Here is a 17,073-nt window from a genome sequence, read left to right as displayed (position 1 = left end):
TATTGTCGAAGCATACTGGCATTGAAGGCAGTCCAGAGAAGGTTCACAAGCCTGACCCTAGGTATGGAAGGATTTTCTCATGTGGAGCGGTTGAGTAGGTTGGGCCTGTACTCATTGGAGTTTAGAAGAATAAGAGGCAACCTCATTGAAACATGTAAGATTCTTAGAAAGCTTGACAGGACAGATGTTGAGAGGTTTTTTCTCCCTTGTGGGAGAGTCTGGGACCAGATGGCATAATCTCAGAGGAAGGGGGTCACCCATTTACGACGAGATGAGGAGGAATTTCTTCTCTCAGAGGGTAGTGAATCTGTGGAATTCTTTACCACAAAGGGCTATAGAGGCTGGGTCGTTAAGTATATTCAAGGCTGAGATAGACAGATTTTTAATCAGTAAGGGAATCGAGGATTATGGGGAAAAGGCAGGAAAATGGAGCTGAGGATTACCAGATTAGCCATGATCTCATTGAATGGCGGAGCAGACTAGGTGGGCTGAATGGCCTACTTCTGTTCCTATATCTTATGGTCTTAAATGACAAAAGTCATCATCACCTCCAATATGCTAGCTGTGCTAACACCTTTTGCAGCAACTTAAAATTAAACTTTAGGTACTCCCAACTCAACTCATTGCAGGGCAGCTCTCCATATGGTTAGGTGCCAATCACTCAATTTATACTTGGGCATAAGTGCCTTTTCATTACTGATACAGTTGAGATCAGGAACTTAGCATTGGAATTCATGAGCAAGCACATGCAACCTACCATTTTGACACAATCAGTTTCCCTTCCTTTTTTTCATTAAAAATTCTGTTATTCTATGCTTTTGCTGATTGGAGAAATAACCTTTATGTTGTGGGTTGAAATCTCTAGCCCGAACTGATAGGAATGAAGTCCTCTCTATTTTTGCATTTAAAGTGTCCTATGTGATATGAATTTGAGCAGTTGTACTCCAGATCCAAGGGGGGATAGGTTTATAGCATAACTTCAATTTAGAGGAACTTCAACTGTAAAGATAAATTGGAGAAGTAAATACTGTTTTCTTTGGAGAAAAGGCAGCGGAGAAGAGATTTGATAGAGGTATTCAAAATCATGAGGGGTCTGGACAAAGTAGATAGGGAGTAACTGTTCCCACTCATGAAAAGGTTGAGAACAAGAGGGCACAGATTTATGGTAACTGCTAAAAGAAGCAAAAGCAATATGAGGAAAAACATTTTTTTTTTTTACACAGGGAGTAGTTAAGGTCTGGAATGCACTGTCTGCGAGTTTGGTGGAGGCAGGTTCAATTGAAGCATTCAAAAGGGAATTAGACTGTTGTCTGGGAAGGATGAATGTGCAGGGTTACAAGCATAAGAATGGCACTAAGTGAACTAACCATTCAATCAGAGAGCTGGTGCAAACATGATGGGCGAATGGTCTCCTTCTGTACTGTAACAATTCTGTGATTCTGTGAGGATGGTTGGTGGAGGAAATAGAAAGAATGTCACCCTGGTCTAGTTGCAAGGCTTTTCAGAGGTTTGGTTTACAGCATATTGCTGGTGCCAGAGTGGAGGGAACTTTGCCTCTGGGTGTGCCATACCTGTTCAACTGCCAGCGCTAACATCCACACTGTGATGAGCACGTAAATATTTCTTTCAAACGTCTGGTAGGAAAGTGACTTGCCCTGGCCCCTTCATCAAAGGTACTGTGCAACCAGCAACTGAAGAGATGCACAAAAGGAGTCTGGGATGGGACTGGAAGAATATTTTAAAAAAGGGGAAAGCTGAAATGTTTTTTCCAAGTATGAATTGCCAAGAAAAACCGACCCCTTAAGGATGACAAATACCTTGTGGACCATCTGGATTACCATATTCTTCCCAATTTTTGCGAGACTCTTCATCTGTTAAACTGGAAGACAAGAATTGACTGTATATTAAAATTAAAAACTTAAAAATTGATATCCCAAAGTCTTGTAATGTCCCTAACAGTATTTCAGCTTCACAAGTGGCATAAGATTTCAGGCAAAGTTGTAAAAAGGAAACATCTTTTTCTACTCAGCATAGTAAACATAGTAAAAACATCTCAAAGTGCTTAAACAGGTGCGTTATCAAACAAAATTTGACAAATCACAATGAGATATGAGGGCATCAAACCAATAGCCTGGTCAAAAGGTAGATTATAAAGAGCGTCATCAAAAAGGAAACTGAAATAGAGAGATTTAGGGAGGGAATTCCAGAGCTTAGGGCCTAGGTGGTTAAGGCAGCGATTAAGATTGGGTACACACAAAAGACCAGAATTAGAGGACTGCATATATATGAGGGTTGTAGGGCTGGAGGAGGTTATTGTCATAGGGAGAGCAAAATAATTGGATAACAACCACTTCAGGGGAAAAAATAACATGAAAACCTGTTATAGTTATTTTGAGTGTGTGCTTACAATTAATCGAATATGAAATTGATAGACCATCCAAATCATAAGACATTTTTAAAGCAGCTATGACAGACATTACATTTTTACCTATCATTTGCCTTCTTCAATGGTTAAGATACTCTTTGATATGAAATATAACAGTTAATCAATATCCAAGTTTTAATATTTGACCTAATGAACAGATACAACAACTGGCTGCAATTACTTTTAGTGCAGCAAATCCCATGACTTGTAGACAAACTGTTTAGCACAAGGTCAACAGAAGCTGAGTCTAACTAAAACATTCATTTTTGCGTATTGATAGAGCAGCAACTGTGCATTCATTAAATTACACAGTCACAAGTCTTAAAGACATGCCGCTCAGGTTAAAATTTAATAAAAACATGATCAAAACCCATCAGAGGTCAAAAGCTGCAATATTCCATTTATTTCAATACAACTGCTAAATAGAAAGGGGGGTAGAAACGCAATTAATTATGTGAATTATTGTTATGGCACAGCCGATAGTAAATTCTGAGTTGTTCAAATCCCTGAGGGAAACTTGAAACAATTGCCACGACTTGTTTTGCAGTTTGTATAAATTTTGAGATGTGTGCCTTGAATTCAGTAGTAATAAGACCACCAAGTCTTATAGGTTTTACAAAACTAGATGAAACATTTATTAATAAGGGAAATGATTTTTAAATACACACATAGATCTACAAATTACTACTGATAATTTCTAATTCCCCTAATCAATCTAACTCCCAGTTACACTTTCGTTAAGGCAACGGTAAGACACAGATTTTAAAAGACCCAGGCAAAGGAACATGATACCCTGAACAAGTCAAGTTCAAAGTGATTTCTCTTCACTTCAGTCCCTGGAGGCAGCAGTTTGGTACATAGAGGCTGCAGGCTTTTCATACTTGTTGGATCTTAAAATGCCTCCCTTACAAACAGTCTTCTCTCCTTTTGAAGATGTGACAAGCAAAGTGGATAATGGGATCCTGTAGGTGTAGTATATCTGGACTTCCAGAAGGCCTTTGATATGGTGCCGCACAAAAGATTAATACACAAGATAAGATCACATGGAGTTAGGGGTGATATATTAGCTTGGATAGAGGATTGGCTAACCAACAGAAAGCAGAGTCGGGATACATGGGTCTTTTTCTGGATGTCAAGCTGTAACTAGTGGGGTGCCACAGGATTTGGTCCTTGGGCCCCAACTTTTTAAAATTTATATTAATGACTTGGATTCAGGGATAGAAGGCATTATAGCTAAATTTGCAGATGACACCAAAATAGGTGGGAAAGTAGGTTGTAATGAAGAAATAAGAAATTTACAAATGGATATGGACAGGTTAGGGGAATGGGCCAAAATTTGGCAGATGGAATTTAACGTGGATAAGTGTGAGGTTATCCATTTTGGTCAGAAGAATAAAAAGGCGACTTATTACTTAAACGGAGAGAAACTTCAGAATGCTTCAGTGCAGAGGGATCTGGGTGTCCTCGTGCATGAATTGCTGAAAGCTAGTATGTAGGAACAGCAGGTAATAAGGAAGGCAAATGGAATTTTGGCATTTATTGCTAAAGGAATAAAGTATAAAAATAGAGAAGTGTTGTTGCAACTGTACAAGGCATTACTGAGACTGGAGTACTGTGCACAGTTTTGTCCCCTTACTTGAGGAAGGATATAGTGCACTGAAGGCAGTTCAGAGGAGGTTCACTAGATTGATTCCAGAGATGCTGTCTTATGAGGAGAGATTGAGCAGTTTAGGCCTATACTTGCTAAAGTTTAGAAGGATGAGAGGAGATCTAATTGAGGTATATAAGATGCTAAAGGGGATAGACAAAGTAGGCTTGGAGTGGATGTTTCCCCTTGTGGGGCATTCTAGAATGAGGGGCCATAGTTTTAGGCTAAGGGGTGGTAGATTTAAGTCAGAAGATGGGGAGAAATTACTTTTCTCAAAGGATCGTGAATCTGTGGAATTCACTTCCTCAGAGTGCAGTGGATGCCGGGACGCTGAATAAATTTGAGGAGATAGACAGATTTTTAATTAGTAATGGGTTGAAAGGTTATGGGGAGAGGGTGGGAGATTGGAGTTGAGGCCGAAATGAGATCATCCATGATCGTAATGAATGGCGGGCAGGTTCAAGGGGCTGAACTGCCTACTCCTGCTCCTAGCTCTTATGTTATACATATTTTCCCCATTGAATGCAAATTCGCATTTTCTTTCACTATGTCTTTGGACTTTATCTCCCTGATAATAAAAACCTCTCATAGCACTAAGTTTTACCAGTAATCTTTGGGAAAAATAAACACACACTTTCTAAACTTCACCTGGCAAGGTGACACATTTCACTCGCTCTCTTTGAAAACAATCTAGTCTGGTTTATTTAAAAATGCACACGTTCCCTTGACACCTATGTTTCTAAACTTCCTCATGTTTACCTAATTAACATTTCAAACCTAATTTCTCTTTTTACATCAAAGCACCCAGACTAGCTGCCACTAATTCAATTAAGTCTCATCCACAGACACATAAAGACACATCCCACTATTACTCAATTTTAAATAAATTCCAATAACATTATGGAAATTATGTCTTCCTGACGTCCCTCTCCGTGTTGAAAAATGAAGCCTTTTTTAAAAAGACTTCATTTTTATTAACCCATCCTATACTTATCTATATACTTACACTATTACATTACCAGATGTGCGGATTAACATAATATATATACAAATCCTTTGTATCAACAGAAATCATTCCAGCTCAGAGTCCAGGTTTTTACATGTCCAATTTTTCCTTTAAGCTTCAAACTCTTGATAAAGTATCTGCGATCAGATTTTCTCATCCAACGACATGTATAATCTGTAGATTAAATGATTGCAGTAATAAACTTCTTCTGAACAGCCTTGCACTTATGTCTCAAAATTTGTCCAGAAACTTTAAAGGATTGTGGTCTGTATAAACAATTGTTTCTGACGAATTGTTTGCCACATGAATTTCAAAATGCTGAATGCTAACACCAAACCCAAAGTTTCCTTTTCGATCGTTGAATACCTTCTCTGTTGCACATTCAACTTCCGTGAAAAATACCCTATTGGTTTTTCAATTCCCGTGTCATCATCTTGTAACAGTACGGCCCTAGTGTCTTTATCACTGGGGTCGACTGCCAACTTAAATTGCTTGGTGTAATTGGGTACTGCCAAAACTGGTGTCATAGTTAACAGTTTCCAAACCGTCAATTGCCGTCTGACATCCAGTGTCCATTGAAACTTCTTGTTCTTTTTTTAATAGTTCAGTTAGTAGACCAATCACACTGCTAAATTTGGTACAAATTTCTGATAAAATCCACTCATGGCCAGAAATCTCAAACCTTCTCGTTTTGTTGCAGGCACTGGGAAATCCACAATAGCCTTGACTTTCACATCTCTTGGATGGTATGGCCCAGATATGTAATTTGCGCTTTTGCAAATTCACTTTTAGCCAAGTTTATCACCAAATTAGCTTCTTGTAATCGAAAAAACAATTCTTCCAGATGCTGTAAATGCTCCTCCCATGTAGAAATGAAAACTATCAAGTAGTCAATATAAACATCACAATTGCTCAAGCCTGCAATTATTTTGTTAGTCAGTCTTTGACATTTCACAGGTACATTCTTAATATCCAATGGAATGACTTTAAACTGACATAGTCCACTTGGCGTCACAAAAGCCAATATCGCCTTTGCTCTCTCCGATAACGATACTTGCCAATATCCTTTTATCAAGTCAATATTTGCCTCAATGCAATTTTCCAACCTTGGTATAGGATATGAATCCACTTTAGTCACTGCATTCACCTTTCGATGGTCCACACACAGTCTGTGCTCTCCATCTGTTTTCGGTACTAGTACAATAGGTAAACTCTAGTTACTGTAGCGAGACTCATTATATCATTTTGAAGTATGAAGTCAATTTCTTTCTGTACTTGTGATAACTTTGCCTGATTTAATCTATAAGGATGTTGCCTTACCAAAGATACTACTTCTACAGACACATCACGTATAGCTAAATCTGTCCTCTCCAACTTATTTTCATAAATAGCTTTGTGTGACTGCAACAGTTTTTCCAAATCACTGACACTTGTCTGGAGGAAGGTAAATTATATTTAAATTTTCAAGTACCCTCTCATTATCCAATTCAATTAGAGGAAAATCAATTTTAAAATCCTGCAGTTTTACCTCTTCATCATCTACTACCACTAACACCTCCTTTTGGTCCTCTTCCCTGACAAAGTACTTTTTAAGCATATTTACATGATATACCCTTTGCTTCTTTCTTCTATCTGGAGTATTCATTAATTAATTTGGTATTGTCACTGACTAGTATTCTAGAGACCCAGGGTAAGACTCTGGGGACCCGGGTTCAAATCCCACCACAGCAGATGGTGAAATTTGAATTCGATAAAATAACTTGGAATTAAAAGTCTGATGATGGCCATGAAACCATTGCCAATTGTCGTAAAAGCCCCATCTATTTCACTAAAATCCTTTAGGGAAGGAAATCTGCTGTCCTTACCTGGTCTGGCCTACTTGTGACTCCAGATCAGCAATATGGTTGACTGAAGGACAATTAGGGACGGGCAATAAATGCTGGCCTAGCCAACGATGCCCACATCCCATGAGCAAACAAAAAAACATTTACTTCACTGAGTTTCTTTTCAGTCCTGTAAGGCCCAGACAGTGGAAGGCCCACTAAAGCTTGCCTTCAAAGAATCACCCAATACTGGTAACTTTCTCTCCAGCAACAAAATTCTGAGCTGTAGCTTTCCTGGCTGCTTTCACTTTCATCACTTGTTGTGATATCTTTAAATGTTCCCTAGCCAACTCACATGATGTGTCCAATCTCTCTCTGAAGTTTGATACGTAATCCAGGAGAGTAGTTTCTGAATTTTGACCGACCAATTGCTCATAAATCAATTTGTGGTCCCCTTACCTCATGACCATAGCCTGGTTCGAAAGGACTAAAACCAGTTGATGCATTTGGAGCGTCCTTAATAGCAAATAATAAGAATGGAATTCCTCTATTCCAATCCTGTGGATAATCCTGACTTTTTGATCTCATCAGAGTTTTGAGAGCTTGATGCCATCTTTCCAAAGCCCCTTGTGACTCAGGATGATAAGCTGTGGACTTAAACTGTTTTACCCCCAAACTGTTCATTACTTCCTTAAACAGCTGTGACATAAACTTTAAACCCTGATCTAATTGTCTTTACTTAGGTAAACCATATTAATTAACTTTTACATAATCTTTGCTGTAATGTTTCTCAAAGGTATTGCTTAAGGAAATCTGGTAGACACAACCATTATTGTCAGTAAGTACTGGTTTCCACTTTTAGTCTTAGGGAGGGGTCTTACACAATCAATCATGACCCTAGTAAAAGGTTCTTCAAATGCTGGAATTGGAATTAAAGGTACCAGCTTAATCATTGCTTGTGGTTTCCCTATCACCTGACGTGATATGTTCTACAGAATTTGACTACATCCCTATGCAATCCAGGCCAAAAAGAATGTTTTTGTATCTTCGCCCATGTCTTTCTAATTCCTAAATGTTCCCCCAACTGAAATTTTATGAGCTATCCTCAGAATCTCATTTCTACACCCAACTGGGATAACAATCTGATGCACCTCCCTCCAGCTTTCATTTGCTGAAACATGATATGGCCTCCATTTTCTCATTAAAATATTACCCTTAAGGGTAATTCTGTAATACATTTTGCTTTTGGTTCTGAGTAAGCTGTTTGATATAAATCAAAAACAATAATAAAAATACCTGGAAACACTCAGCAGGTCTGACAGCATCTGCAGAGAGGAACACAGTTAACGTTTTGAGTCCGTATGACTGTTCAACAGAACTAAGGAAAAATAGAAGAGAGATGAAATATAAGCTGGTTTAAGGGAGAGTGGGACAAGTAAAGCTGGATACAGGGCCAGCGATAGGTGGAGATTGCCAAAAAATGGCAGACAAAAGGACAAAGAGGTGTTGACGGTGGTGATATTAGTTAGGAAATGTGCTAATAGGTGACATTAAGGGTAGCACATTTCTTAGCTAATATCACCACCGTCAACACCTCTGTCCTTTTGTCTGCCATCTTTTGGCAATCTCCACCTATCGTAGGCCCTCTATCTAGCTCTATTTGTCCCACCTCCCCCTTAAACCAGCTTATATTTCATCTCTCTTCTATTTTTCCTTTGTTCTGTTGAAGAGTCATATGGACTCGAAACGTTAACTGTGCTCCTCTCCACAGATGCTGTCAGACCTGCTGAGTTTTTCCAGGTATTTTTATTTTTGCTTTGGATTTCCAGCATCTGCAGTTTTTTGTTTTTATCTTAGTGTTTGATATTAATATTGTATTTGCACGTCTTTTTTCTGTAACTCCAACTTTTGTTAAACACTTCAGCTGAATTGTTTTCCAGTCTTTCTTCCTGAACAATATTATTAAACACAGTGTCAGCTAATTGGATTTCAACACCTTCTTTTTGCCTTTGAACTGCCTGTCCTTTCTGTTTTCCTTGTTCCAACCTATGAGTCTGTGATCTCGTTATCATACAATCTGGAAACAATCCAGGATGCTCTCTCTGCAACACTTCTGTTGAAGACCCCTCTACAGGGTGCTCAACTACCACAGGCATCACCGACATTTGCAATCCAGCTATATCATTACCCAAAATAATCTGAACTCCTGCAATGGGCAGTTTTTCCACACTCCAACTATAACTTCACCCATCTTCCATCTGCTCTTCAAATTTACTTTCCACAACAGAATAGATTTAACATCTCCATGAATCCCAGAGTTATTCTCCTGCATCACTCCCTCTGAACAACAAATATCACTATCCCACAACATTTTGGATTGACGGCCCGTGTCTCTTAATGTCTCTTAAAATTTTAAGATCTTTACCTACTGCATCCTGTATACATTGAAAGACTTTCCCTTCACATACAAAGTCTTTAAACATTCCTGCTCCTCAGAATTCTCTTGAATAAACTGTGAACACATTCCCACTTCTTTAACTTTCACTTTACCTTTCCCTGTTTCACCTGTACACAAATCACTGGTTTCTCCTGTGCCTGAACCTCAGAACCCACAGTACTCTTACTTCCAGAGCTTTTCTGTACCCCAATGATTCCTGCAGATTTTCCCTGCAATCTCCAACACACTGACTTCATGTGCCCCAATTTATTAATTTTCAAATGTCACTTTTACCTTCAGCTCCTTGCTTTTTATTCTGAGAAGAAACTTGCCGTGAACTTACTCCTTCTCTTTCCTGACTACCTGTCTTCCTTTTACCATCCCACTTATTATCCTTTTCCAATTTGAAAGGGTGACGGACAAAAGGTTTAGCTCTATGAACTAACTCAATCATCAGCTATTTCTGTTGCTTGTCTTACAGAATCAACCCTCTGTTCCTCCACATGAGTTCTCACTACTGAAGGGATTGAATCATTAAATTCTTCCAAAAGAATGACTTCTCTAAGAGCTGCACAGGTTGTCTCTATTTTTAATGTCTGTATCCACCGGTCAAAATTACTTTGTTTTACTCTTTCAAACTCAATATAAGTTTGCCCAGGCTGTTTTCTCATATTCCTAAATTTCTGCTTGTATGCTTCAGGAACCAATTCATATTCACTCAAAAGAGCTTTTTTCATCACATCATAATTCACCAACATTTCTTCTGAAAGCGAAACATATACCTCCAGACCCCTACCTAACAACTTGGACTGTAATAATGTCCAGTTTTCCTGTGGCCATTTCATCCGTTTGGCCAGCTTCTCAAATGAAATAAAGAATGCTTCAATATCTGTTTCCTCAAACTTTGGAAGAGCTTGTACAAATTTAAACATATCCCCATTGGGCTCTACTCTGTAGACAAATTCTTCCTCACCTAATGATATCTCTCTTCTAACTGTCAACATTTGCAGTTGGAATTCTTTATCTTTCCTCCTCCTCTATCTTCACAATTTCTAATTCCCTTTTAAAAGCCATTTATCTGTCCTTTGCTTCAAATTCAAGCTTTTTCAGTTCCTTTGCTTGTTCAAATTCTAGCGTCTTCATTTGTAACTGAAGTCTCGCTACCTTCAGCTCTGACTCAATAGTGTCAGTTTTCACTTCCAACTGTAGATGCTGTGCTATACTTTTAATTACATCAGATTTCCTAGCTCCCACAGGTAACCCAATTTTCACTTATCTGCCAACTCTGTTAACTTACTTTTGGTTATTCTCTCCAACCCAATCAGAGTTCTCTCTTCTACTCCCAGACAAGCGTTGGCCAGGGGCTGCAGCCGAACTGCTGACACATAGGCAAAAGCAACTTTTGACCTGAAGTAACCTGAGTCCAGTCACTGGCCTGAGCTGGCTGGAACTGGTTTGAAGTAGCTGAGTTTCGTGAAGAACAAAGGGAATGTAATAAGACACAAGTCCTTATTTAGAAAAGGAGTGATGAGGTAATGCTACCTAAGTCCTTGGGACAGAGCCAAAAAGGAGATGCCACAGACTAGGCAAGTAAGTCTAAACCAATGGGAGAGAGACAGCACAGCTTGAAGAGATAAGATTCAGGATAAGAATGGAGAATCTCGGGCGTGGAGCCAGCGAAGACTCCGGAGAACAACCATCGCGGAAGTGGAAGAACCTATGCGGTAACGTAAAGACAACGTCGAAAGAGAGAGAGAATGGATTGCCTAACCGTCATCAGCTCTCCTTTTCAGGTACTGGCTTTTATATTCTGTGACCACTCAGGGAGTGTCAGAGAAACCTAGTGGGTGTGCTTTTAGATCTTAGTTTGGGTATAAAACTATATAACCTGCTGCAAACTGCATGTCTATATCTAACCAGATGTATAAGCCATATGTATGTGGTCTAACAACGTGAATAAAGCAAATTGAGAGTTAAGAGAGAATTGACTCTTCTCCTCTTTGTACTAAGCCAATAACTGTTGTCGGTGACCCCCGGTCAACACAAATCTCAGCAATTGTCAAAGCCATCTTGCAGTCTCACCACTTCTAAAATACCTCACCAACTCCTGAACTCAAAGTGCCTCTCATACACGTAATTCCTAACCAATCAAGGAATTAGAAATATAATTTTTCCCGGGCAAGCCCCCAATTGTTATGACCGATGCAGTTGGTAAAGCGGAGTTATTTAAAAATTCCAGAGGGAAACTTTAAACAACTGTCAAACCTACAATTTTAAGTGTTATGTTTGAGATGCGACTCTAAATTCAGGAATCAAACCCCCAGTTCAAGGTTTTACATTAAACTAAATGAAACATTTTATTAATTTACACAGGTTAAAATATACGCGCACATGGCTACAAATTACTACTATCTACTTGTAACAAATTCCCAAACTAATCTCCATTAAGGCAACAGCAACCCAGAGGCTTAACCAGAGACAAGGCAAAGCATTTTCACCTCTCAAGTTCAAAATGAGGTTCTTTTCATTGTGGAGCCAGTTGGAGGCACTCACATTGCCTCTGCTCTGCACACCCGAAAACTGAAATTATACCCACCACCACTGATTGAATTCAAATTCTCACCAGCCTCTTTGAACTTCACCTTTTAACAATGAAACCCCTTTGAATTCTATTAGTAACATAAACATAGTGCTTGTTAGCTGCTAGAAAGGTGTCAGTTTTCACGCCCCCCCCCCACCCCCCCCGCCTTCTTGAATGCTCTATTCAGAAAATGCAAATGCACACTATCTCTCTTACACATCAAAACTAGTACTCAAAGCACCCAGACTAGCTGGCTTTAATTCAATTAAGGCACACCCGCAGACTAAACCTCTATTTTAACAGAAAAATATTTTCCAAAATATTTTATACATTAATAGCTTCATGACATCTCTTCACTTCAGTCTCTGAAGGCAGCAGTTTGGTACATACAGGCTGCAGGCTTTTCAGACTTGTTGGGCCTTAAACTGCCTCCCTTACAGTCTTATCTCCTTTATACATATTTTCTGCTTTGAATGCAAATTCCCATTGTTTCACTATGTCTTTGGACTTTATTTTCCTGACAAAAATCTCTCATAGCATTAAGTTTTACCAGTAATCTTTGGGAAAAATAAACACACACTTTCTAAACTTCACCTGACTAGGCGACACATTTCTCTCCCTCTTTATGAAAGCAATCTAGTCTGGTTTATTTTAAAATGTACATGTTCCCTTGACAGGTATGTTTCTAAACTTCCTCATGTTTACCTAATTAACATTTCAAACCTAACTTCTCCTCTTACATCAAAGCACCCAGGCTAGCTGCCTCTAATTCAATTAACACTCTCTCTCTCTCTCTCACACACACACACAAACATACATATACATATATATATATATAAAAATATATATACACACATCCCAATATTACTCTCTTTTACAATAAATTCTAATAACATTATGGAAATTATTATATCTTCCTGACAATCATCAAGATTTTCACTGATAGGAAATATGTTTGCATCATTAAAGAAAGTACTATGAACCTGGTTACCAGTTCTCAGAGAAAAAAGCATGCTTATTGAAGAATGGAATTCCCAAAACGCTGACCAAATCCTGGATTCTCTTTCTTAAAATAAAGTTTGACATATTCAGTCACCACAATCTGAGGGCCAGTGGCTATCACCACAGCCACTGAGCAGGTTAATAATATTACAGGTAATGCTAGACATTGTACCAAGGTTAGCAGGTATAGTGATGAATTTAATAGGAAGATCAACATCTTGGATTATTTAACAGTCAAATAAATGCAAAAATAACAAAATAAATACAAATGTCCATGGCTCAACCAGCACCTTGGCAGGGCAGTGTACTGGTTATCACACAGGATTAGCAGCTAAGAGAGAGTGAACCCAAATCTTAGCATAGCAAGATGTGAAACAGAATTCACTAAATCTGCGAGTTCATGGATTTCAATTCAAGAACATACAAGTTTTAAAAATTTGTTGCAGGACAAAACCTGCGGTTTCTTTTCCTAAAGTCTGATTGTTATTATTGAAGATGCTACTACTCACGCAGCATAGGCTTTTGCAATCCTCATAAATAGGACTTCGTCACCTCCTTTATCTGGGTGATGTTTGAGCGACAACTGTCGATACTGTTTTTTGATTTCTGATACAGATGCTCCCTGAGATAAGAGATAAATACACACCAGTTAGCCATAGGAAAACTTATTCTCCATTTCTTTTCCAACACAAATAAAATTTAAAAATCAATTTGAATGCAAGTCAACTTTTACAGAGATGAACTTTGCATTCCAGAGTCATTGGAAGTATCATTCACTTACTTTGATCAAGACTGGGAATTCTGCACGTCTGAATTTTGTGCAATGCTACAAAGCTGACACATTTAAATTTTTAAAACTCCATCAATTGAAGTTTGTTGCATTAGCAAAACATTGTACTGTAACACAACAATAGTCACTCTAGAGATGGCCAAGACTGTGCAAAGCCAATTCTTTGGATGAGATGTTAAACCAAGACCATGTCTACCTGCTCAGATAGACATTCAACATCTCATCAACAACTTATATTTATATAGCACCTTTAATGCAATGAAATGCCCTAAGGCGCCTCATAGGAGCATTATTAAACAAAATACGACACAATTACAGGAGATATTTGGTCAGATGGCCAAAAGTTTGATCAAACAGGCAGTTTTTAAGGAGATTCTTAAAGGGAGAAAGCAAAGTGCCGAGACAGGTTGGCAACTGAAGGCACAACCACCAATGATAGAGCAATTAAAATTGGGGATACACAGGAGGCCAGAATCAGATAAGCGCAGATATGAGGGTTGCGGGGCTAGAGAAAAGTAGAGATAGAGGGGTCACAAGGCCATGGAAAGAATTGAAAACTGGGATGAGAGCTTTAAAATCAAGAAGCTACTTGATCAGGGGTGAAAGTAGATCTGCGGGCACAGGGGAAAGGGACTTGTTGCAAGTTAACGCAGAGGCAGCCAATTTTAGGATGACCTCAAGCTTTTGGACAGTAGAATGTGGGAGACCCAGCAAGGAGCGTGCTGGAATAAACTGAGTCTAGAGGTAACAAAGGCTTGAATGAGGATTTCAGTTGATGAGCTAAGAAAGGTCAAAATTGGGTGATATTATGGAGCTGAAAACAGAGAGTTTCCATAATGTCACAAAGGAAGTCAGAAGCTCATTTCATTACACTATTACGTTCAGAGAATTTCCCTGATGTCCTGGCCAGCCATCAAAGCTCAACCAATACTCCCAAACAGGTTAAGTGGTCATTCATCTCATTGCCATTTAGCAGGTTTTGTGGTTTCCACGACTATATAACAGTCACTGACTGCACTTCAAAAAAGTAATTCCTGCAAAGCACTTTGAGATCTTTCTCCGCTGTGACAAAATGCTAATTAGAGTTTTTCTCCCTTCTAAATGCTGCAGCTCTCTCAAATGTTAGAAAATAGACAGACAGCAGGATGGAATTTATAAGGGACTTGCATACTTTAACTTCACAAAGCCCAGCACTCTTCCTCCTTTCTCCACTCATGCCCCCACCCATCCACCCCTTAGTGCCAAACACCCATTAACTTTGCATGCCATGCTATAAATTCCAAGGTGGAAATCTGAGACAGAGTTTCAGTTTACTGAAAAAACATGTGTTACATAATGTACAACCTAAAATTAAGGTTCAACTTAGTATCTGATTACCAAAGCTACTAAAGGGACTATCAATGTTCTGACGCAACCAAATTCAGCTGGAGATGCAGGTAATTATATGGATATCACTATCTCACCCCAGTTTAAAAGGCAATATTCATGACAACGGAATCCAGAGCAACATTTTCAACCACCATTTCAATTTTTTTACACTAGGATTGCCGAAAAATATTAGACTACTTCAGGAAATTCATTCCTTCTGTGTCCATTTTTAATAAGGATCTTCCCACATCAAATATTGTACACAGAGATAAAAACAAAAAAACTGCGGATGCTGGAAATCCAAAACAAAAACAGAATTACCCGGAAAAACTCAGCACGTCTGGCAGCATCGGCGGAGAAGAAAAGAGTTGACGTTTCGAGTCCTCATGACCCTTCAACACAGTTCTGTTGAAAGGTCATGAGGACTCGAAACGTCAACTCTTTTCTTCTCCGCCGATGCTGTCAGACCTGCTGAGTTTTTCCAGGTAATTCTGTTTTTGTTTCAAATATTGTACATTCTTAAAGGAGAAGCTAAACATATGTTAGCCCCATTGTCAAAAGGTACTTGTGCAGTTTCCTCTACATTCATAAATGTGACAGGCAGAGGAGTCGGTTTTATTTTCAACAGCAACCTATTTTAAGTAGCTCTTCTGTAAATCTCCATCTATGACACACTGGCAGGGTCTCCCAGGGCAGGGAACAGCGCTCTAGCGCATCCACTATGCAGAGAAAAAATTTGTCATCATTCTCAGTTAACAAGCCACTAAGGTGCATTTTGCCACAATGGTTAGGATGCAGCTTCACCTGTAGTTCCCACACGTTGTGATTTCTGAGTCTTTGGTGTGTCAAGGAGACGGCAGATAGTGCTCCTGACCTCACCACATTTCCCGTCGAAAGAGAAATCAGACAACAACTTATTCGAGCTGTGCTAATGCACTTCCCATTGGAAGCTAATGCAATATAGTGCAGGAAATGACTTCTCCCACGTCTTCAAAGGTCATAGAGTGGTGCACAGGGCACAGAACTAGAACTGGGGGCAGATGGGGAAAGGGTTAACAAAAGCCCTAGTCATAATACATCACATAATACCACTACCTGACTGAAAATGCAATTTATCGTTACTTACAGGGTCGACTCCAAGCACTTCATATGGGTTATATTCTTTCTCCCTGTTTTCTATTATGGAAACTTTGTATAAAAGACAGCACAGTAGTATCCATCCGGAAATCAGCCCTATTTTTCTGTTTAAAAAGAAAATAAAAAGTTAGAAAATTCTTTGCTGAAATTTACACCTTAATATCATCTTCAAAAAAAAGGCTTTGTTCTTAGGACATAGGTGTCATTGACAAGGCTGCATTTAACCTTTGTAGCCCCAAGGAAGTAATGGTGAGCTTTCTCCATGAACCACTGCCATCCTTGTGGTGATGTTGTTCCCACAACAGTGTTAAATAGGGAATTACCGCACTCAGAACCAAAAAACAATAAATAATAATTTACATCCAAGTCAGGGCATTGTGTGACTTACAGATGAAATTGGGTTGTGATGATATTCCCATGAAATTGCTACCCAGGGTGACAGTGATGCCAGAGGGGGATGGTGTTATTAAAGTAACATTGGTGAGTTTCTGCAGAGTATCCTGCAGATCATACATAACAGCCCACAGGCTGCCAGTAATGGGATATCAAATCTCATAGCAGGGACACCGATCAAGCAAACCGCATTGACCTGGATCATGTTGAGGTACTTGTGTTATATTATAACCATATTCCATGAAGCCTACAACTATATCCATCCATACCATACACTATACCCATCCAAACCATGTCAGAACTAATATAGGAAAGATTAGGCAAGAGATCCTGCTAAGAGAGCATCAGGAGTTAGGAGATGAATTGAACAGCAGGGCTTTACAGGTAATAATCTCAGGATTATAGTCCTAACTGAGAGAAAATTGGCATAGGGCCGAGCAGATTAAGAAAGTCAATAAGTAGT

The 17,073-nt window shown here is 39.0% G+C and overlaps 1 protein-coding gene across 1 annotated transcript in view; it reads right to left on the bottom strand.

The window, feature by feature from the left end:
• Window positions 1-17,073, bottom strand: part of sec63 (SEC63 homolog, protein translocation regulator) — a 104,316-nt gene that overhangs the window by 47,677 nt on the left and 39,566 nt on the right. The window contains exons 3-5 of the mRNA XM_041188564.1: window positions 16,207-16,321; window positions 13,432-13,544; window positions 1,818-1,879 (exon numbers count right to left, since the gene is read on the bottom strand). Of these exons, the coding sequence (XP_041044498.1) occupies window positions 1,818-1,879; window positions 13,432-13,544; window positions 16,207-16,321 (290 nt within the window). The remainder of the gene's footprint in view (window positions 1-1,817; window positions 1,880-13,431; window positions 13,545-16,206; window positions 16,322-17,073) is intronic.

This window comes from Carcharodon carcharias, chromosome 5 (assembly GCF_017639515.1).
Source record: "Carcharodon carcharias isolate sCarCar2 chromosome 5, sCarCar2.pri, whole genome shotgun sequence".
NCBI lineage: Eukaryota > Metazoa > Chordata > Chondrichthyes > Lamniformes > Lamnidae > Carcharodon > Carcharodon carcharias.
The sequence above is the reverse complement of the archived record's forward strand: the minus strand, read 5'-3'. Positions and strand labels throughout refer to the sequence as shown.